Source organism: Schistocerca americana, chromosome 1 (assembly GCF_021461395.2).
Source record: "Schistocerca americana isolate TAMUIC-IGC-003095 chromosome 1, iqSchAmer2.1, whole genome shotgun sequence".
NCBI lineage: Eukaryota > Metazoa > Arthropoda > Insecta > Orthoptera > Acrididae > Schistocerca > Schistocerca americana.
Window position 1 is genome coordinate 1,234,293,627 of NC_060119.1, and position 25,105 is coordinate 1,234,318,731.

Consider the following 25,105-nt stretch of genomic DNA (forward strand, 5'->3'; position numbering starts at 1 on the left):
GAAGAGTCCAGGAGTATGCAGCAACCTCTGTGAGATTTTTTCTCCCTGCAATAGCTGGTAGCAACATTGAAGTTTTCAATTTTATTTAAAATATTTATTGTATTACAGCTAAGCCTAAAATAATTTATATGTTTTCACATTCTGAGAGAAGAATTTGTAACTCATCGAGTTTGTAGCTTAGGCTGCTAGGAGATTTAGAACTTAAGCCATTTATATTCCAGTGCGTCAAATAAGAACTTTTGCTTGTGTTAATGGAGGACGGATAGCATGGTATGGGTGGTGAGGGAGAAAAGCATTGTCTGGTAGAGCATGCATAGACTAGGAGGTAGCAGGACAAGGCTGCTAGGGTCAGTGTCAGGAGTCAATGGAGGACAGAGGGAAGAGGGGCAGTGGGGAGCAGGAAAGGAAAAAAGACTGGTGGGTGCATTGGCAGAGAGCACCACACAATGAGAATGAGTGGACATGAATGGGAAGATAATAGCAGAGAGGGTGTGGGAACTTTTGGGCGGAGGGTGGGGGGACAGTAGGTTACTGCTGGTTGCGGCCGGGATAACTTTGGGAGCACAGAATGTGTTGTAAAAATAACTTCCATTGGCATAGTCAGAAAACCTATGATTGAGGGGAGGATCCTGATTGCCTGGGTTGTGGAACAGCCATGAAATCAAGCATGTTACTTTCAGCTGCATGTTGTGCCAAGGGTGGTCCATTTTACTGTTGCCCACAGTATGACACTGACTATTCATCCTGATGGACACCTGGTTGGTAGCCATATGAGTACCAATATAAAAAGCAGCACAATGACTGCAGCAGAGCTGGTATAGAACATGGTTGCTTTCGTAGGTGGCTCAGCCTCTGATGGTGTAGGATAAGCCTTTTCCATGGCTGGAATAGGCAGTGCTGGGTGGGTTGATTGGAGTGGTCTCACAGGGATATTATCCCTGTGGCAAGGTATTGGGATTGGGAATGACATAAGGATGGACTAGGCTGTTGCACAGGATCTTCCATAGGGTGTCACTCATTTCAAGGCATGATGAAAGATAAATAAAGCCCTTACAAAGGATGTGGTTCAGTTGTTCCTGTCCAAGATGGTATTTGGTGATGAAGGGTGTGTGTGGGGATATGGCATGAGAAATCAGTCTGAGGACTAGGTCTGGGGGTAATGCCTGTCTGTGAAGCCTTTGTGAGACATTCAGCAGAAAGGGCAAGGGATTTCTTGTCACTGCAGATACAGTGTCGCTCAGTGGCCATGCTGTCTGGGATGGTTTTTTTGCTGTGGAAGGGATGACAGCTGTTGAAATGTATGCACTGTTGGTGGTTTAATGTATGGAGCCATTGGAGAGGAGGAGATCATCATCCAGGAAAGTGGCACACTAGTTTGAGGACAAGTAGAATGAGGAATGAGAAAAGGGCATCTTGGCCATGAGTCCTGAGCATGAAGATATGATAAACCTGAACCACAACAGGGATTTGGAGTTTTGGGGGAGCTAGAGAGTTTTTCTCTAGATGACCCATAAACAGGTTGCCATAGGAGGCTGCCATGTGGACGCCCATGGCCGTTCCACAGATTTGTTTGTGTGCTTTCACCTCAAAGGGGAAGATGTTGTGTGTTAGGATTAAGCTAGTAAAGTTTATGATGAGTGAGGTTATGGATCTGGTGCCTGAAAGACATTGGGAGAGTAGTGTTCAGTAGTGACAAAGCTGGTGTTCACAGAAGTGGCAACAACAGTGATGAGTAGGGGCTCAGGAAATAAATGAGTGGGGATGGTGGGAAGACGGTGGAGAAAATGGTTGGTATCTTTGATGTGGGAGTCTAGATTTTTGGCATTTGGTGCAGGCACTGGTCAATTAGGGCCACATTCTTTCAGTGGGGGGACAATAAACAGCTACAAGGGGTATTCAGGATTGTAAGGTTTGTGTATTTTGGGGAGCATGTTGAAGTTGGGTATGCAGGGTGTCATAGGGGTGATGAGAGAAATTTATTCAGGGGAGAGGTTCTGGGGAGGGCCTAAAGTTTTAAGCAGTGACTGGAAGTTACACTGGACTTCTGGGATGGGATCACTCTGGCAGAGTTTTAACTGAATAGAACCAATGCAGTACTGTGAGATAATATAAGAATTGGGAGATTTACTATGAAAAATGAAATAGACAATTCTGTTGTGTTCTGTCAGTTGTATGTATTGTATTCTGTAATATCTGAAACTCAGTCTGTCTTATTACATCATGCACTTTTTGCACAGAAATGATTCAGGGCATTAAATGCTCCAACAGCCCAATGAGACATTTAATCTACAGTGCATGCAAGGTGAAGTTTAGGCCAGATTTGGTTCTTTGATGTTTTTGGAGTGCTTTTTGTTCCATGACTTTGAACCTCTCATTCAGGTTACCACGAACATGAAACAGAATATTTATTTAAACATTCTCTGAGAGCAAGTCTTGCCCTTTGTCACATCTGTGTGATGAGTATGATGTGGACATTCCTGTGTTCCAAGGTGACAGCAGCCATGTTAGCAGTCCGGCATGCATCCATGCATTCTTATTTGATAAACATCCTTGCACTCTATTTCACCTTGACTGGTCCACTAAATCACCCAATCTTAATCTCCTAGAAAACCTATGGGACTGTCTGGAGAAGTAATTGAAAAATACCAATCAGTATCCTCACAATTTGGTAGCTGTATGGGATCTAACCCCAAATGAGTGATTTCAACTGAACATGGCATACTTGAAGGATTTTACATTCCTAACTGAGATGTCTATCATTGCTAGAAATGGTATCAGTGTGATGTGTGCTTGGGGTAACTAATTTTTGTCTGAGATGCTTACTTTTCAGCTGCAGTTCATCAACCACTGATATTTCAAAGTGATGTATTTAAACCAGTACATAGTGTCTTATTTAATCATTTTTATTCATGACTGAAACTATCTCTTCTGGTGTTTGCATTTATGAGATTATCATATGAGATATTCTTTTACTTCAATAATACAGTATTTATCTTTTTTTAATTACCCTCAACTAATAACAAATTTTCACTGTTGTCATTGTGATTTACAGCTCCAGCTCGTATTGCATCATTCTCACAAGTTCTCAAAGTGCCACTGAAATCAAGTACAAGTCTTAGTTGCTTAGCTGTTGGCAACCCTACACCAAATATTCAGTGGCTTTATAAGAAGCGTGTACTTGAATCTGACTCAAGAACCAGAATACTGCAGGATTCACTTCACATTATAAGTATGTGCTACAGAATATTTGCTCTACTCTAAATACATGCATGCTTTCTACTGCTTCAAGTTCCACAGTAGTTGTGATTATCACAAAATAAAAGAAAAAAAAACAGGTTCCAAATTCACATAATTGTTGAAATGTTCTTAAATATTGTCTTCTAGTCATAAGTATAGTTTAAAATATGAAATAAAATATTAGGTCTACAACTTTGATTCTGCCATTTTATCTTAAAGTTTGAGGCTTTATTGTGAAAAACTTACAACAAATTTGTAATTCAAAGTATTGGCCACCACTTGCCACACCTTTCTCCCATCTTTCAGTTAGCATAAAAATCCAACAGCAGAAGAACTGAGCATCTTTTGAGCAGATCCATGAATTGCTCTAATTTTGCACTTATTCATATGACCAGAGATACTGGTTAGCCAGGCTGATCCAAAGATATGGTAGTCAGAGGGAGCAATGTTTGGTGAATACAGTGGGTGGGGTAGGACTTCTTTAGAGTGTGGAACAGTTTGTCCAATAATGAAAACAATGGGTTTGATTCTGTATCTAAATATATATTCCACATAACACCACTGTATAATTAGCGGATGATGATTGTGGCCACTTCATGTAATTTTCCAGAAGCATGATGATTTTGCTAAATGGCAACAAACAATACATAACAATCCCTGAGATGATAAGCAGCAAAAAAGTCATATAAACAGATGACCAGAATTGCATTCCAAGGGAATGATATTAGAATACGGACAGATACAGTCCTCTATCCCTCACTGAACATATATAGGATGATTATCCTAAATGGAGGCAAACTTCAGGAACCAAACCCTCATAGGATAAGGAGGAAGAAAGGTCATATATGCTTATGTGCTTTCCAAAAGAGGGACACCCACTTTAAATGTGGAGATAAGAGATCTTTGATAGTGAGCCACATCAGTACCTGACAGATGGCCCATCAGCTTGGAGTAAGCCAGATGACCATGTGGACCATGGAACCACGAGTGCTACTGTCCATATTAGTTACAACATGTGCAGACCTCATTTATGAATGGACTTGCCTCTCCAGAAATGTTTTGTTACTGGTTCATCACATAGGCCACTATGCTGCTAGGATTTCTGTCAAATATCCTATTCACAGATGAGGCTACCTTTACGATATCTCAACCTTCACTACACCCACCTGTGGGCTACAGGGAACAAGCAGCAATCAATCAGCACTGGTTCAGCCTCAATGTGTGGACAAAGATGATTGGTGATCATCTCATGGGACCAGTCATCCTGGAACAGTGCCTCACAGGTGAGGCATAACTGTGGTTTCTGTAGGCGACCCTGCCTCCCCTGCTGGAAGATGTGCCTTTGGTGGTATAAAGTGTAATGTGGCTACTACTCTAGCTCACTGCCCTCTTGGTCATGTAGCTAAAACACAAGTACAGGCAGAACATTCCCACTTGCCAAAACTGTTGTCACATGTGCTTTCAATCACTGAAATTTGCATCATCAAAGATATTTTTATCTTCACCTTCAAGTGGGTGTACCTTTGTTGGAATATATTTATTGCAATATGTCTATAATTATGGCCCTTTTTGTTCATTATCCTCTCAGGAATTATTTCGTGCAGTTTGTCGTAATTCAGCAAAATCACTCTGTATGTATGGAATGAGGGATACATGACTGTGTGTACTTCTGTATGTATTCCAATCTCATTCAGTTTCATCTTAAAAGATGCATTGGAAGAGAGAGAGAGAGAGAGAGGGTGGTGGGGGGTTTGAACTAAAGGAATCCTAAGATATCTACGTAGGGCTCCAATTAACAGCCGCAGGATTTTCTCTCTTCTGTTATGAGAATTGCATCTGTCATTTTAGATGACAAACCATTCATTGTCTTTGTATGAATACAGTGTAACTATGTAACTGTGTAACTATGTAACAGTGTAAGAATGTTACCCAGCAATAATTTATTACCATGCAAAACAGTATCACCAAAGAACAATCTCGTGGTGGAGCTTATTTTATACCTGTAGTTGATTATAGTTATTAAGAGTAATATTGGCATTCACCCACTTTCTTTGGGTGTGCCTGCAATTACCTTCATTTCTGATGAACAATGCCTATTGAGAACTGCTTTCTGCCTCTTTTGTTTGTATAAATCTGTGGATCAATCACATACATTGAAAGACAATGTTCATAACACATATCATGGTACCAGCTAATGCTGTGGTACAGTGTTGAACTTCATTCTACATGAATAGAGAATCTATCAGTTTAGTATCTGTCCAAAATTTGCATGATTTTATGAGGTGTGATTGGAAAGTTTTAAGAATGGTTCCACTACTGCTTACTGTTTTGGTGGGCAGGTACAAGGAGGGTGGGGACTGAGTCATTGCCTTGTCCTTGAATGCCCTCTGACAGGAAACTGTGTTTCCTTTCTTCAGTTCATTGTGGCAGCTGGTTGAGGGCAGGTCTGTTAGGGCTTGTTGCCGGATTCTGTCTGTGTGAAGATGGACGTAAAAACAGAGCAACAATTTTGTTTTAAAACAGGGAAATCAGCTTCTGAGACTTACAAAATATTAAAAACAGCTTTTGGAGATAATTGTCTGAGCCAGTCAAATGTTTTTATCTGGTTCAACAGATTTAAAAATGGCCGCAAATCATTTGTGTGAAGATGGACGTAAAAACAGAGCAACAATTTTGTTTTAAAACAGGGAAATCAGCTTCTGAGACTTACAAACTATTAAAAACAGCTTTTGGAGATAATTGTCTGAGCCAGTCAAATGTTTTTATCTGGTTCAACAGATTTAAAAATGGCCGCAAATCATTTAAAGATGAACCATGGTCCAGCCGTCCTTCCACCTCAAAAACAAATGAAAATGTTGTAAAAGTTCGTGACTTAGTGTGCTCTGATCATAGGCTTACAATTATGGAGATGGCTGATGAACTTAATTTAAGTTTTTAGGCAGTTTTAACTGAAGATCAAGTGTCCGCAAAATTCATTCCAAAAAGTTGTCAAGTGACCAGAGACAATACCGACTTGAAGTGTGCCAAGATCTGATTAAGCAGACTAAAAATGACCCAGATTTCTTAAATAGGGTAATAAGAGGTAAAAAATCATGGGTATATGGATATGATCTCGAAACGAAAGTGCAGTCCTCACAGTGGAAGACTCCAGGTTCACCACGACCAAAAAACGCATGGCAAAGTCGGTCAAAGGTGAAGACAGTGTTGGTGAATTTTTTCGATTCTACCAGCATTGTGCATCATGAATTTACCCCTGGAGGACAGACAATTAACGAGTAATACTACAAATGTGTCCTTGAGCTTTTGTGCAAAAAGGTGCGGAAGAAAAGGCCTGCATTGTGGAAAGACAGCAGTTGGGTGCTACAACATGACAATGCTTCGGCTCATCGTGCCTTCTCCATCGTTGAATTTTTGACCAAATTCAACATTCCTGTGCCTCCACACCTGCCATATTCCCCTGATTTGGCCCCTGTGGACTTCTACCTGTTTCCTAAACTAAAATTTTCACTGAAAGGGAAGCAATTTGACTTGATTGAAGACATTCAGGTAAATACAGAGAGCGTCCTTAACATACTTGAAGAAAAAAATTTCTAGGAATGTTTCCAAAAGTGGAAACACCATTGGAGTTGGTATGTTCAGTCAGAAGGGGACTATTTTGAAGATGATACATCACAGTAGCATGTAAGTACCACCATTGTACAATTACAAGCCCATTTTTAAAACTTTCCAATCACACCTCGTATATCTGGAAATAGGCAATTCCTACACCAATCTTGAGCTTTCAGCCAAAGCTTTTCATTATATTCAAATTTACAATATACGCCAGTATCCTGCATCATAGAATAATTCATGATACTGGAACACAGTTTTTCATATTTACATCTTTCCTTTAAATCTTCTTATTAATAGGAGTAATCCACATTTTTTTTTAAAAATTAGATTAGAACATATTTTTTGATTATATTAGATTCAGTTTCATTCTGTAGACCCAAAAGTAATGTAATTCTCATGGTTGTGGAACTTGACAGAAAATATAACATAGAAAATATAGCAACATTGTGAAAAGGAAAGTTGCTACTCACCATATAGCGGAGATGCTGAGTTTCAAATAAGCACAACAAAAAGACTGTCACAAATATAGCTTTCGGACAGTAAGGCCTTCATCAAAATAAAATGACAAATCTACACATACATACTCACACAAATGCAACTCACACACACACACTGATCTAAAAAAAAAAAAAAAAAAAAAAAAAAAAAAAAAAAAAAAAAAAAAAAAAAAAAAAAAAAAAAAATTTGAACATTTGAAAATAATATTCACTTCCCTGATTACATGTCTCCTCTTATATGAGACTGTTCTCTTTGCACAAGGTTTTTATCTTCTTTTGTGAAGAAATGGATTAACTGCTTGTCATACTTAGTGTTAAAATTCCATCAGGTCCTGAAACCTTGATATTCATAAGTTTTGATTGCTTTTAAACATCATGAGTGCTCATTTCATTCCTAAATTTGGGAGTTTTTGACATACTAAGTAACTGACCCTAGGACCATAGTTTTAAAGATTGATTCAGGTATTTTTATGAAAAACTTTTAACACAAATGAGATGATAACGTAAAACTCACAGCACGACTGTAGATAAACAATTTTTAACCTTCAGATGTCATACATATAACACATGCTCCTGTTCCTCAGTTTTGGTAATGACCTGAGTCCTAACGGCCACAATTTGCAGTTTACACATGACACAATCTTGTTCTCCTTGATAAGGGTGGAGTTTAAGCAGTAAAGGTAACTGTTGTCCTATTTGATGAGGTTGAGACTTTGTTTCTCATAAATAAAATGAAAGTAAATAAGAGCAAAGCAGGCAACATATTCTTGGTTGTCCAGGTAAGCTGACAAGTCCATTTTTGTGCAAAAATAGACACGTAATTTGAGTGGACATCAAAAAATGTGCTATATCAAAAAATACCAAGGAAAACAGAAGAATAAAATGCAAAGGAATGCAGCCTAAGAACACAGGACCTCAGGGTGATATCCAAGTCATTAATATTCAGGTTTTTAATATTAATAGTACACTGACTTGGCTAGAATGTGCCAAAAATTTGAGTAAGAATTTCTTTAAAGGATATTTTCATTCAGCTTTTCTTTTTAAGACTATCTGTGGTTACCCATAGCTGTTGATGAGCTCAATAATTGCATTTAACTTCATTACTGTTAGAGTAACACAAACATGTGACATCATAGCTTCTGAACATGTTGTTTAAAGTACCTAAACAATGTATATGCTTAAATGTCTTGAAGTTACGTCATAACGAGTACTTTTCGTATTTTCAGAGTTTATGACTTGCAACTTTTATCCAAGATACATAACTGGAAACACTTCATCATTCTACAACTTGCTATAAAATAAAGAGTAGTCTTTTTGCATATGCACAATAATAATGTCTTCACTCTTATGAAATTACTTAATTTGCTTATTGTTATATAAATGAAGAAGACAATAGCTCAACATCTCTGTTGCAGAAATGGAAAAACTCAGTGAGGGGAACTATACCTGCATTGCAAAAAATCTCTTTGGCGAGGACCACATTACATACAAAATTATTGTGCTCTTGACACCTGACCCACCATTGCTTGAATCTACAGGCTCAGATCATAACAACATTGAACTACAGTGGAGGTCTATCAAAGATGGAGGAACACCAATATTAGGTATGTGAAAGCACTGAATCTGTACACTGATGAGCCAATACATTATGACCACTTGCTTACTAGTGTACTGATCTACTTTGGAGTCAATTCGAAAGTGATTCTGCATGGCATGGGTTCAACAAGTTCTTGGTAGATTTTGACAGTTATACGACTTATATCTATGTACAGGTCACATAGTTTCTCATAAATTACAGGCCACTGATTCGTCAGTGTGGTGCTGATGTCCAGGAGTGTCCATGGTCAAGGCATCAATGTGAGTCAACTACAATAATCCTCAAAAACTACTGTAGCAAGATTTTGTTCTTATGACATGGACAGTTATCCCGCTGGAAGATGCCGTCAGTCATGGAAGACATCAAGTAGTCCACAATAATATTCACATACTCCACAACCATCATGGCGCTTTGACTACTACCACAGATTTTGTGGAAGTCCAGGCAAATGTTTCTCTCAGCATAATACTGACCACACTGACCTACATCTCAATGGGACCTGCATGTTTTGTACATTCATTAACCTAGATGATGGCATGTCTAGACATGACCATCAACCTAGTGTAACAAGGAATTTGATTTATCAGACCAGGTGAAATGTTTCTTTTTATCCACAGTCCAGTCTCAATGATCCTATGTCCACTGAAATCACAATTTACAGTGTTGTTGGGTTAACTTGGGAACATGTATACAGGTTGTCTGCTGTAATGACCTATGCTCAACAATGTGTGCTGAACACTGTGCTCTAAAACACTTGTGTCTGTACCAGTAAAGTAGCGTGGCATCAGTTCTGCCAGAGATCGTCACCTATCATGCTTTAAAGAGCAGACACACCTCTGACTCCCACACTCTGTGATGAGACATGGGTGCCCAATGCCTTGTCTCCCTACTTGTGGTTTTACTGTCCTTCAGCCACTTTCCATAGATGCTCACGACAGTAGCATGCAAACAGTGACCAGCTTTGCTCTTTCTGAGTTGCTCATTCCCAAGTTCCAGGTCATAACAGTCAATCACTTATGTCAGTGGGTTTCCCCATTTGCAGCCTGCATCTTCACTAGAATGACTGCCCATGTACTTCTGCTCTATGTACATACTTTCCTAACCATGCCACATGCTTGTAACACCGCCAGGCAGCATCCATCTTGCAGTGGGCAGTGGTCATAATAATTTTGGCTTATCAATGTATGTGAAATAAATTGTTAAAGGATATTTACATCTTTGCCTATATCCATTATATTTGGCTACACTGAATCAGTCATAGTACTTTAGTTTTATAACGGAGAAAAATGATAGATTCTGTAACCTCAAAAATTATCTTTCATTTTACTATTTTATTACATAAAATTTGTGTCTTTTCCTGCCAATATATTATGTATGTATAAAATTTCTCCATGATGAAGTTCATTCCATAGTATACACTGATATAGGTGTGTGTGTTTTTTGTATTGAATAAACACTACATCCTCTGTCTTAGAGCAACATTTGTTCTGTTGGTATGCCAAGAAATGACAGTCATTGAACTAAATAATATTTAAAAAAAGTATTATAATTTTCAAATTATTTGAAACAACACACTTTTAGATACTTGATCAAAGATAACGGCTGTGAGATATTTTGATATTTGAGCAAAACTAGCTATGAGATACACTTAATTACTCTGTTAGATTATTTTATTGAATGAAACAAACTAACAATAATATTGATATAATAGAAGGAAACATTCCACGTGGGAAAAATTATATATAAAAACAAAGATGAGGTGACTTACCGAACGAAAGCGCTGGCAGGTCGATAGACACACAAACAAACACAAACATACACACAAAATTCAAGCTTTCGCAACAAACTGTTGCCTCATCAGAAAAGAGGGAAGGAGAGGGAAAGACGAAAGGAAGTGGGTTTTAAGGGAGAGGGTAAGGAGTCATTCCAATCCCGGGAGCGGAAAGACTTACCTTAGGGGGAAAAAAGGACAGGTATACACTCGCACACATGCACATACCCATCCACACATACAGACACAAGCAGACATATGCAGAAATATGTCTGCTTGTGTCTGTATGTGTGGATGGGTATGTGTGTGTGTGCGAGTGTATACCTGTCCTTTTTTCCCCCTAAGGTAAGTCTTTCCGCTCCCGGGATTGGAATGACTCCTTACCCCCTCCCTTAAAACCCACTTCCTTTCGTCTTTCCCTCTCCTTCCCTCTTTTCTGATGAGGCAACAGTTTGTTGCGAAAGCTTGAATTTTGTGTGTATGTTTGTGTTTGTTTGTGTGTCTATCGACCTGCCAGCGCTTTCGTTCGGTAAGTCACCTCATCTTTGTTTTTATATATAACAATAATATTGCAAAGATTCTCAACTTGCTTTAAATGTTCATAAATGTACAACTGTGCACTTTACAAAATGAAAAAGAAAATGTAGTATATAAGAACCTCATTTATCCTAACGAGTTGGGACCAGATACAACCTGAATTAATAAAAATATTCTATTAAATGCAAAAACTTTAATATGTACTGCAGTGTAGAAACGTTTTATTTTGGCACCAACAAGAAGCACTTTTTTGGCACTTGTACTCTACAGGTACTAGAGTCTACTCACATTTATTTATTGAGGATGTGAGTAAGTTTCTTTTGTTTCAGACTTGGTGACATTTGAGAGCAGCACGCTCATGTAGACATTTCAATTCAGCTGGAGTTGTTTGTGGCTGATGTTCTAGATAAATCATTAGCTCTTCCAGCTGTGCTGTTGACTCTGGATGCAGCATTATTTCTTGTCCTGAAACTCATTTTCATTGTCTACTTCACCTTTACTGTTGGTCTCTATGGTACAACGAGTGTAAATATTGTCATAGGTCTCATGCCATAACCAGAATCACTGTCATTTTGCAACCAAGTATCCACATCACTATCATCTGCATCTGAATGAGCATGAATGTTTGGTAACATTTCAAGGAATTCAGAAGTGTTGATAACTTCACAGACTTCAACAGTGGAATCACAGCTAGCAGGCCATGCTGTTTGCCATGACTTCAGAATTGATAGTTACCAGAAGCTGGCATATGCCATGATGAACTTTTCACCTTTCTAACCAACCTTCGCTGTCTGTGAAGATAGATTCATCATTCAGTTAAGTATCAACATCAGGTAGCTTGCTGTTTAAGTTTAACACTTTTTCGTACAGAACTGGACAGGATATGGAACTCCATGCTCTCTTTTTTCAATGAATCAAGTGAATAATGGTTCATCCAGTGTTTCATTTCTTGCTTCTTTCTTTATTGTACCATCGTTCGGCAAACTGTCATCATTTTCAAACAGAAGTCTTCAATTTTTGCTTGGTTCTTCTTCCAGTCTGACACAGTTGATGTCCCTGCACCGTACTCTACAGCTACGTTTTTCAGAAGTTGTTCTTTATCTGTTCAGTTTAGTGCTTCCAATTTTTTGTTCATCAAAACAACTACTTTAATTTACTTTGAAACCATTTCACACAAGTTGACACAAAACACATGAAAAAAAGAATAATACTGATACAGCTTCTTAACTCTGTAAGGAACAGATCCACACTGGCCACAGTAAAGGCAGCTGGAGTGTGGGACTGGTGATCTCCATGCAGTTTGCAGTGCCGATCTCTATGCATCTGTACATAATTATACCATATACCGAACATGCCAACCCTTTACTGCACATTAATACGTTAAAAAAATTCTGAATTCACTGGAAGTTTGGATTAATGAGGTTCTTGAGTATCCTGTGACTACACTATTAACGAGTCATAACTGAGATTGGGAAACTCATAGAAATAACTCTGTGCAACAACCTGCAGGAATAAGAAATTGAACAGTCACATAGATGCAGTCATAGGAGAAGTAGGTGGCAGACGTTGATTCATTGGTAGAATACTGGGGAAATGTATTCATTGATCAGTCAACAAAAGAGACTGATTGTTGAAGTGTGTCTGACCCAACAGTGGATTTAAAGATATATAGAGAAATGCAGCACAGATTTATTTGGCCCATTGGTAAGTGTCCTGGAGATGCAGAAGAAACTGAATTGGTAGACACTTGAAAAGAGGCACAAACTATTCTGAGAAAGCCTATTTACAAAGTTTAAAACAATGGCTTTAAATGATAACTCTTGAGAATATCATACAACCTGCTAAGGTTCACTCCCACAGGGATTGTGAGGGCAAGGTTAGATTAGTTAGAACATACACAGAGCCATTTAAACAGTCCTCTTTCCTCCACCCCATATATGAATAGACGAGGAGGAAGCCTTAATAACTGGAACAAAGGGGATACCCTCTGTCATGTATTTTTTGGTCGTTTGCAAAATATGAATATAGATGTTGCTTTAGAAATGAGAAAAATCAGGAATACTTTCTTGTTGTGGCAACAGAAGCATCTTAAGCACATCGTGATGCTGATGGCCATCTTTGCACTACTTCTTGTACCAACAAAGGACCTATTTACATTTTAAAAGTTTCCACTCCTTTTAAATTAAGCATTTTCTATGTTACAACATTAGATGTTGCAGAATACAGTCTGTTCTAAGGTAGAAAATCTCACTAACTAAATAGGAAACTTAAGTGTTTCTTTGTGTTCTGACAGTACTAAGATTTGTAAATAAGCATTTCTCTTGGCAAACAACCCAACCTGAACTAGAATAAATTGTCAACTAGTTTGCAAATGGTATGACTGCCTTAAATTATGTGTTCTACAAGATTAATGCTACTGAAAACAATTCACACTATGACATACCTCCTTTGCTACTGTTAAATAATTTCGTGGTTATAGTTTATGTCGACATTATGAAAAAACTATTATTGTATAGTAAGCAATGTGTATTCAAGTGCAAGGAAGGTAACATCACACAATAGTAAAAAGTTCACTTAGTTTTTTAAGATGGCATCAAAGTACAAGGGAACTGATGACATCCATGGTGTGAAATGATACAGCATGGAGATAATACTTACTCTGTGGTTTATTCACCACTCCACATAATATTTCACATTTATTTTCACAATGTGACAGTAAATATCAAAAGATGAAGCTTATAACTCACCACATGTTGCAAAGAGCTTCTCTAGGTGTTAACTCAAGCCATGTCAAAAACAGCATACGTGAGTCTGACCTGGCCTGAAAACAGTCTTAACTCTACTGACACAATTGCCACTAAATGTACGTTATATGAGACTTCTAAATTTTCCTTAAAACTTCCAGAACAATCCAAATCAAAATGATATTAAGACAACTTCAGTTTTTTAAGATTGTATATCAGATTTAGTATACTGAATGTCTCTTGAAGAACTGTAATTATGTAACAATATTATGAAAGTTGCTACTTACCATATAGTGGAGATGCTGAGTCACAGAAAGGCACAGCAAAAAGACTGTCAAAAAGTTAGCTTTTAGCCAACAATGCCTTTGTCAGAAATAGACAACACACAAACACACACACACACACACACACACACACACACACACACACAAACGTAATTCACGTGCACATGACCACAGTCTCCGGCAGCTGCAGCACATTAAGGGAGAGGCAACCGGGTGGGGGTCAGGTGGGGGGTGGGGCAGATAGGGGGAGGGATAGCAGGGTAGGATTGGGGGATGGTAAAGTGCTGCTGGGAACATGCAGGGACGAGGTGAAGAGTAGGGCAGCTAGGTGCAGTCGGAAGGTTAGATGGGGCGGGGGGGCAGGAGAAGGTTGGGGGGGGGGGGGGGGGAGGGGAAGGGTTGTGGAAAAGGAAAGAAATAAAAAGTCTGGGTGCATTGGTGGAACAAAGGGCTGTGGAGTGCTGGAATGGGAACACATGTAATTATGTGAAGATTTTTAGTAATAATAGCTGATAACAAAGGTTACAAAATTTGCAAATACACTGATGAAAAAAATGCAACACCAAAAAATGGTAAATGTAGGATATTGAAATTCTGGAAATACATTTGTCTAGGTAATATATTTAAGTGATTAACATTGCAAGATTGCATATTAATGCAACCACAAGATAAGCCATTACAAATGTGAAATGTGGGTACATTAATAACCAATGTAGCAGCAATAATCTTGACTGCAAGCATGCAAACACAAATGCATTGAGTTGCACAGGTGCCAGATGTCAGTTTGGGGGTTTGAGTTCCACACCTGTTGCACTTTTTCATTCAATACAATGATGGTTAGTCCTGATTGTGGATGATGCTGGAGTTCTTGTCTGATGGTGTCCAATATGTGCTCAATTGAAGATGTATCTGGTGATTGAGCATACCAACACAACAAGTTCAACATTCTGTAGAGCATATTGGGTTACAACAGCGGTATGTGGGTGAACGTTATCCTATTGGAAAACACCCCCTGGATGCTGTTCATGAATGGCTGCAGAAAAGGTTGAATCAGCAGGTTTATGTACAAATTTGAAGTCAGAGTGCATGGGATAACCAAGAGAGTGCTCCCACTGTCATACGAAATCATACCCCAGACCATAACTCCAGGTGTGGATACAGTGTGTCTAGCATGTAGACAGGTTGATGGCACTGAGGCAGAATCAGCTTTCATCAGAAAACACAACAAACCTTCAACCTACACTGCAGTGAGCTCTTGCTTGACACCATGGAAGGCACAAACGGTGGTGATTTGGGGTCAGTGTAATGCGTGCTACCTAAATTATAAAATTCCTACAAAATTACACACAGACAATGAAACAATCCAAAAAGAAAATAAACACATTTTACACTCAAAAGTAGCTTTTTAGTATTTATGATGTTACATTGATAATCAAATAAATGTACTGTTGAAGTGAAATGGTGATATCCACAATGCATCAGCTTGAGGAATCAGCACATATCTCGACAACAGGCCAATCACTCAGATACTTAAGTACACAATAAAAAGGGTTTGGAGCTACTAGTGAAAAATCATAATTGCTGTTGATGATTGACAAATTATTGACAGAAATTTCTGCCATGTATCAATTTGATTAGCTGTGCTTCATAGAAGGTTAAAAAGAGTTTAATGCCATCTCATCTCTTTCAATGTACATGGAGACAAAAAAGGAGGAAATTTACAAGCCATGTAACTGACAAGGATTTACAGTTGTTCTAGTAATATGGAAAACTGTTATTCCTATCAAAATAACTTTTGAAACTCACTCTGGCAATATGTATGTACTAGTGAAACACAGTCACTACTATGATAAATATAAGTAGCAAGCGTAGTTGAATAGATTTGCAAAAGGTAAAAATACTTCCTTCCTTACAGGTTACTTGCTGAATTATAAACGAGACCATGGGAACTGGATAGAAGTTCAACTGGATGCTGAACAGAATTCTCTCATGCTACCAAATCTACAGTGTGGTACAACATATCATGCCTACATGATAGCATATAACAGAGTGGGAAACAGCCATCCTAGTGCTACAGTCACAATCAAGACAAAAGGAACAGGTAACTTATAAAACTTAATATGGAGCAATTGAGACATATATGTAGAGTAATCTCAGACATACAACACTGTCTAGTACTTTCAGCATGTGTAGCAATTTAAACCTGCTACCAGTGCTGAAATGTGACAAAAAACACACTGCTGACGGGAGCAGTGATTTTAGTTTTGGTAGGTGGAGGAGATATGGAAGAGTTGGGGGTTAGACGAAAACGTAAAAACAGAGGCTTAAAAAATAGTGCTGGATAGTATATGTAAGTGCAGGCAAGTGGTGCTGCTGTCATAGTTGAGAGACGAGTGTGTCTGACTGCCATGTGGGGCACCCAGATTCAATTGCGATACTGCCAGGGAGTTTTTTCTTTGTTAGCAGAGAGGAATGGGGTGCATTGTAAGAAGAGATCTAGAGGCAGGCATTAGCCAACAGTGATGTCAGGGAGATTGAGGGAAAGATGATATGTTTTATGTTTTAGAATAGGTTCATACCTGTGTAACTGAGAAAAGTTGTGGATGGGGGTGGGGGAATGGTGTAAAATCCATATGATGTGGGAGGCATTAGAATCAGCTACATTATGCTGGGCAGTATTTTCACCAACTCCATCATCCTTTTAGCTATCATTTAGTGAAAACCTTTCAGTTAGATATTGGTTCATTGCCATATGTATACATAACTCTTTGCAGTGGTTGTACTGAAGTTGATGGTTGATGTGCTAGCTTCAACATGTGGCACCTCTGATGGGGTATGGGGTAGATTGACAGTTACCACCTCCAAACCAAAGGACTTCTCCTGAATGTTCTGCCCACTCATGTGCACCTCATTTGTACTGATAAGCAATCCCTATCGCAGGACACTGTTTTGCTGAAAATTTTGTGGACCAACATCATATGGTCCAGAAATTCTTTCATCTGCATTCACTAATGGCCTTATTGTTGGTAAAGTGGGTGCCAAGTTGAGATTCATTGGAAGAGTTCCTAGAAAATGTAGTCCATCAACAAAGGAGGTGGCTTACAAAACACTCGTTCGACCTATACTTAAATATTGCTCATCAGTGTGGAATCCGTACCAGGTCGGGTTGACAGAGGAGATGGAGAAGATCCAAAGAAGAGCGGTGTGTTTCATCACAGGGTTATTTGGTAAGCGTGATAGCGTTACGGAGATGGTTAGCAAACTCAAGTGGCCGACTCTGCAAGAGAGGCGCTCTGCATCGCGGTGTAGCTTGCTCGCCAGGTTTCGAGAGGGTGCGTTTCTGGATGAGGTATCGAATATATTGCTTCCCCCTACTTATACCTCCTGAGGAGATCACGAACATAAAATTAGAGAGATTCGAGCGCGCATGGAGGCTTTCTGGCAGTCGTTGTTCCTTCGAATCATACGCGACTGGAACAGTAAAGGGAGGTAACGACAGTGGCATGTAAAGTGCCCTCCTCCACACACCACTGGGTGGCTTGCAGAGTATAAATGTAGATGTAGGTGTAGGTAGATTATCAGTGGTGCATTTAACCCACAATCTTTCTTCTATGTACACCCAATACACCTAACATATTAGTGGACCAGCGAACTCTCTGCACACAGTAACATGCAGGATGGGGACAATTAATCCTTGTTCTTTTCCAGGGCTCTGACTAATTGACATCATGACATGAAGTGAGGAATATCCTCAGAACTATTCATTCCACCTTTTTAAATCGGTATTCCAACACCCACTTGAACCCATTCTCTTATGACCTGGGTCATACACCTGTGCAAGACCCAAATTCAAGACCTGCCAATGATGTCCTATAAAATTCTCTTAATTTCTTTTGGAATCCTTTCCATCTCCTGCCAAATTTTCTTTATCCCCTTTTGTCTTCTGCCACCCTCCAAAGGTCTAGTCACCCAGACCTGTTCCTCTATTTCTTCTTCCTTCTCCTTGCTGTTATCCAGTTCCTGTCATTTTTCCATTTTCTGAACTTCTACCACGTCCTTCAGTTCCTCAATGCACCTATCTAATATACTGGTGGAGCAGCAGTGGGATAGGAGTCACATGGCATGGTTGACTAGAAGACGCTGTAGGATAGGTTGAGCCATCTATTTGAAGGTATTTCTTCCTCTGGGTGCATTCCAAAAGTACCACGGGGTCTGCTGAGCTTAACATCCCCACCCAGCAGATGGATCCTGATCAGCAATGTCGCATGCCCTCACTGGCCAGATATTGGTGGTGAAAATTTCTTCCATCTTCCAGGATTCTGACCAGATTATCTTTGAGTCAAGTGCTACTACACAGACATTTGTAAAAGCAACATTGGCTATGGAGGCAAAGTGACAACAGCTACATCCCTCACTTTTTGCACATTTTTCACCTAGGTGTAACAATAAACCTTCACAGGTGTCTCTGTAGTATGCGTCTTTGCTTCAAACCATGGAATTTATTCAGCACTCTCCTAACCACATCTATCTGCAACAGGTGGCCAACCTGTTCATTGTCTTCTTTTGTAATTCCTTCTAGGTGTTTTGCAATCAACATATCTCCTAGTGGTAACTCATCCAAAATTCAATCCTTACTTCATTTTGCCCTCACACATGGCACATTGATTTTTCATGTTTTCTCTTTCCATGAGGCATGTTTCTAAGTAGATATCACCTACTGTGGCTATGAATTCTCTTTTTCACTGTTCCTCAATAATTGTTTCTTGTCTTCTATGTAGAATATTGATGATAATTTTTTTTTCAGCATCTCTCTCTCTGTAGTCTAGTTTTCTAGCCTGTTCATAGTTATGGTTCCTTTTCATCTCTGGGTTTTGCCTGTGCAGTCCATGATAATATCCCACTTTGACAGAGGCCTTCACTGCAGCGGCAACATATTCCCCACTTCATTATACTGCAGTTCTTAGTTTCTTGATTTTTTTACTCTATAAAGCCACCAACTAGCCACCTCTACCATTTATTAGGTTTTCCTATAAACATTCCTCATCATATTTACCTTAGGCTCCTATGTACTTCAGGGATTGGCTTAATCTCTATTCTGTTCTTGAAGTTAGTTTGGCCCACCTGCCCCTCTCCCCAAAGTTCTTTACTGCTTTTCAGCAGTTCATACAGTCTGTTTTGTTAGTTTTTGCCAAAGTTTCCTAAGCTTCTAATAACTTCTTTGTATCATAGTTATTTCATAATTAGTTTGTTAATAATTTTCTACAGTATTCTTTTATGTTACTCAAGCACTCCTCCACAATCAGAGCTTTTCATGAAGCATTGGAGAGTATATGACTGGATATTTTTAGATGAACATGGCAATAAAATCTTCAAACTCAATGTAGTGATTGCAAATCTCATACACTCACAACTGGCACTCCTCTTTCAGTACTGCAGCTTCCTTATATATTCTTATACTTGGTCTAGTGCTTAGGCATTTACTTTGTAAACTTCTTTGTGAAGTCTCTATGGTGCACTCGACCTCCCTTCTTAAATTCCAAACCAGTGAATTTTGTCTTTTTATAATGTTTCAAAACTATTGTGTGTAGCACTTCTGATTTTCAGAACCGTATTTTGTTTTGTACATCTTGCTCACCAGATGGTAGAGTTTTGTCAGGACTGGCTCTCCCACGGCCGTCAGTAGTTCCAATGGAATATTGTCTACTCCGGGGGCCTTGTTTCGACTCAGGTCTTTCAGTGCTCTGTCAAACTCTTCACGCAGTATCATATCTCCCATTTCATCTTCATCTACATCCTCTTCCATTTCCATAATATTGTCCTCAAGTTCATTGCCCTTGTATAGACCCTCTATATACTCCTTCCACCTTTCTGCTTTCCCTTCTTTGCTTAGAACTGGGTTTCCATCTGAGCTCTTGATATTCATACAAGTCATTCCCTTATCTCCAAAGGTCTCTTTAATTTTCCTGTAGGCGGTATCTATCTTACCTCTAGTGAGATAGGCCTCTACATCCTTACATTTGTCCTCTAGCCATCCCTGCTTAGCTACAGAAGAATGCTGAAGATTAGATGGGTAGATCACATAACTAATGAGGAAGTATTGAATAGGATTGGGGAGAAGAGAAGTTTGTGGCACAATTTGACCAGAAGAAGGGATTGGTTGGTAGGACATGTTCTGAGGCATCAAGGGATCACCAATTTAGTATTGGAGTGCAGCGTGGAGGGTAAAAATCGTAGAGGGAGACCAAGAGATGAATACACTAAGCAGATTCAGAAGGATGTAGGTTGCAGTAGGTACTGGGAGATGAAAAAGCTTGCACAGGATAGAGTAGCATGGAGAGCTGCATCAAACCAGTCTCAGGACTGAAGACCACAACAACAACAATTTTGTTTTGTAATGTCTTTCCTACATCACCCACCAGCTCCTCCACAATGGATGTTCTTTCCTGTAACATGTCTATCTTAGATTTTGTACTGTCCTGACGCTAGTGAAACATCAGTATAATTTCTTGCTCTGTCATACTGATCTGCCCAGTTACCACTCTCTTTCTCTGCATTGTGCAAAGAAGCAAACATGTTTGAAAACAGTTTTAAAAAGTTAATTCAAAAACTTAGGGAATTTCAAAGTAAATGAAAAAAGGCAGCTATGTGAGAAATGTTCAGTGACTTTAAAAGCTAGGTCTTACCTGCCAAGTTATAAAAAATCAAAACAGATGTGAAGAAACACAGGCAAGTTTCACTGACATAAATTTGCTGTAAAACTAAGGAACTTATTTCATGCTCCAGATCGTGACATTTTTAGAGACAAGAAGAACTCCTTTGTAGGAATGAACACTGATTACACAAGCAGTTATTGAGTGAAACGCAACGAGTTTTGTGTTTAGAGAGCCAGAAGGTTGCGGATAGTAGATCTAGTCCTGCAGCATCATTTAACAAACAAAATACAAGCTTGTGGAATATCAGAACAGGAATATGACTTGGACTGAAGATTAACAGAAAGCAATACATCAGGCCCTTGCCAGCAGACTGTTGTATGTCAGTTCCTAGTTAATGGAATGTATTACATCATTCTTGTTCCTGGGAAATAGAATGTATCTTGTCTTCTTAATGGAGAGCTTCCTTCTTAGTGGAGAGAAGTCTTCTGATGTAAATATATTTTGGGTAGACCCCAAAGAAACATTTTTGTTCACTGCATATATTAACCATTTAGCAGATAACACCAGATGCTCTACAAGATTATTCATGGATAATTCTTAGTACACACACACACACACACACACACACACACACACACACACACACAAACACAAACACAAACACACACACACACACACACACACACACACACACACACACACAAAATGTAGCAAAATGCAGAGATTTGAGCTGACCCTCACATACATGAATATAAAATATTGTACATAAATAAGCAGAAGGACCTATGAATGTCTTACCTATCACTTGAAACAGTCACATTATTTAAATATCTGGAATCTTGCATAGGGAGCAAATTAAAGTGAAATGACAACAAAACTCTTTTCTTCTTCAGCTTTCATTCCTTATTTTACACTTCTCTTGGGGTTGCCCCTCCAGTCTTGTTCCACCTTTCTGAATGTTGTTTTATTTCAAGGCACAGGCCCATCATTTTCTGGTGATTTTTCATGGTCCTAACCAATGTATGTACTGGACATCGAAGGCCTCTTGTCAGTTCTATTACATTAAGCACTGTTCTTGTCCTATGGTTCTGTTGATGGTGCATGATGTGCCTGTACCTGCATAGGCAACTCTCTTGAATCTTTCCTGCTATGTTTGCTTAAATGAGCTTTGGATGAAGTCACTTCTTATCTTCTTTTAGTATCACTCATCCAGACCACCATAGAATCTTGTCTCTGAAACCTGGAGCTTCTGTTCGACTGATATTGCATGGCTCAGCACTATGAACCAAGCATTACAGCTGGTCGTATCACTCATTTGTAAAAAAATCCTTTGACTTCGATAGGCATTTTCACATCACAGCTGACTCCTCTGAGTGACCTCCATTTCTACTGCCCAGTTTTATATGGTTTTTAATGTCTTTATCCATGGAAGCTGTGGTTTTGAGAATTTCCAATACATATAATCCATTTTGGTCCTACTTACCCTTAATTCTTCTACTTTCTGGTGCCATGCACCAGGCATTAAAGTTGTTTTGAATTTCTGGTAGAGATTCTGCTATTAGACCTACACTGTCAGAATATAAGAGTCCGTGGAGTCAGTTTCTGTAGATGTTCTTTTGCATAGTTCATAATCAGACTGAGCAACACTAGACTCAAAGCAGATTCTCGGTGCGCCAAAAATTTTACCTCAAGTTATTCGCTGACACCTACAGAGCTTATAGTTTTTGTCTTGATTTTTTCACACATGTCCTGGAGATTTTAGATGTAGGACTTTGGGATGCAGTGTGCACCAAGAACCTGCCATATAAACTTTCTTAGTATTTGGTCAACAGCTTGTTAAAGATTAAGAAACACAAAAGGGAGGTTGAAATGTACCCAACTCCCATAATACTATTATTTAAATGATTTATTAATGAAGATATTTCTATAGCTAAAGTTGCTATTTAATCAAGTTGCTATTTAATCAATTGATTAAATTAATTGGAGAAAAGTACATCTGACAAATAATTAACATTATTTGTCTTTAGCAACACTGTCTAGGGAAAATTGCTTCTGCTAGCATTGTGTTAATAATGGTCCAGGTTTTGATTTGAAGATTAAAAGTCACATCTTCTTCTTGGTCGTTTATTCTGTTAAAAAATAACTATTGCTCATTCTACATTGACTTTGGATCCATTTCAATACTTTTAACATTGTGTTTTACACTGTCAGAAGTACGTGTTACCAACAAGATACTTATACAACAAACTGCTTCGAACTCAAACTGCTCAGTGACTTGACTCAGAACAGGTAGTTTACCTCACCTGGCACCATCTCAACACCCACGCCAATAATATTCCGAAGATACATTATGGCAACCTTACAAAGAGTTAAATATAGCCTGTGGTGTGCCTTGTGTTACTGCAATATATAATTTGTAATAAAAAAATGTATGAGTGTGAAACAGAAATATGTTTAGGTGTGTGACCATTATGAGACCAACTCAAGTAGATATTATATATATTCACACTTCTTTGAAGAATATATGTGTCATTAATGTCATATGGTATTTTATAAGCTATAAACTGATCACAATTCAACAACATCATAATTATACTTGACACTGCCTTAAAGCCATACTGGATGTATGGAATACCTGATACTCAATGAAGTAACAGTAAACATGGCTCACTTATTTGAATTAATTTTTTCCAGAACCACAAGTTCCTGAACTAAAAACACTTTTGACAACAAATGCAACTTCTGTGCTCTTGCACTTACCATACTGGCCAGATGGAGGATGTCCCATGTTATATTTTGTTGTTGAATATCGGATTTTGGGAACCAGAAATGAATGGATTTTGGTGGACAACAATGTGCCATCAATGAACTTTTTGATTGGTGATCTTCAGCCTGGTACATGGTATGAACTACGAATTACAGCTCATAACAGTGCCGGATCAACAAGAGTACATTACAGTATGGCCACAACAACCATATCTGGAGGTAAAATTTCTGTATTTTAAGACTAATCTTCGAGGTTTTTTGTTGGGGGCCAGGACACTATGTTCTGTAGCCAAACGCTAATCCACCTGTGACATTCACCTGCTTTATTTCCTCATTGATTGTCCTTGGGGTTGACATACTGCATTGCTACACTGGCTGGAAACCAGAGGGAGGAAGTGGAAGTTCAACACTGACTACTTTAAATGAAGTAGACAACAGGCGCAGATTTGCCTTTCAGAGTTCTTTACTTTCATTGTTCACAAGCGCTCCCCCCCCCCCCCCCCCCCCCCCCCTGCCAATAATAAACAATTATATGGCGTTGTGCACATATGTTTAACTTACAATAAGTCTCATTAATAGGTTGCAAGCAAACATCAACTTACTGCTACAGTAGTTTACTGTCAAACATCTATGAGCGGTAAAAACCTAACTGCACAGTTCTTGCTGCATAATATGGTCTGTATTGAACAGATGCTGTCACTATTTTAGCACACAGCCTATTACACTTTTTCCACAGTTAAGTGGATGCATTGGTGTTGATCTAACCATTATGGGGTCCTTGTCTGAAACTTGGCTGTGGACTGACTGTCTCAGGACCAAAAATTGGGCCCTTACATTTCATTACAATAATAGGCACTGAAACTACACATTGTTTGATGTTTAAGTTACAGAAATTACAAATGAAACATACTTCATCCAATTAACTTGTGGCGACTATCTACCAAGTTGTGTGTAATATCAAGCTCTTTGTGACCAGTCTGTGGCCGCGTGTGAAATGGTACACATATGCACTGAGAATCAAGAATGTATATAACTGTATATATGAACTTCTGAGTAATAAAATAGTGCTTATTACATGTGGTATAGTGTGCATCAATGGATCCGGCAACCCTACAACACTAAACCCATACTGGTGACCCCGAATTATGTTCTTGAGTGCTACAACGAACTCTTGTACCATCGAGCAGTATACAATGGATCACTTGCCGCCAACTACACCACACACGTGCCAACTAGGTTTTCCAACGGATGCTTTGGCATGGTTTTCCAATTACCCACCTTGTGTTTGCAATAGTTTGACACAGCGCTTCAACGCATCGACTAGCTGTACTCAACAGGGCAGTGCTTCTACATCCCCACAGCCACATGTGCTGGCATCAGGTTTGTATAATAACTTTCCGTTGCTGT

The 25,105-nt window shown here is 38.9% G+C and overlaps 1 protein-coding gene across 1 annotated transcript in view; it reads left to right on the forward strand.

The window, feature by feature from the left end:
- LOC124598389 (Down syndrome cell adhesion molecule-like protein Dscam2) overlaps positions 1–25,105 on the forward strand; it is a 449,350-nt gene that overhangs the window by 364,592 nt on the left and 59,653 nt on the right. Inside the window, exons 26-29 of the mRNA XM_047135997.1 lie at positions 3,053–3,229; positions 8,762–8,950; positions 16,195–16,380; positions 23,627–23,917. Coding sequence (XP_046991953.1) covers positions 3,053–3,229; positions 8,762–8,950; positions 16,195–16,380; positions 23,627–23,917 — 843 coding nt within the window. The remainder of the gene's footprint in view (positions 1–3,052; positions 3,230–8,761; positions 8,951–16,194; positions 16,381–23,626; positions 23,918–25,105) is intronic.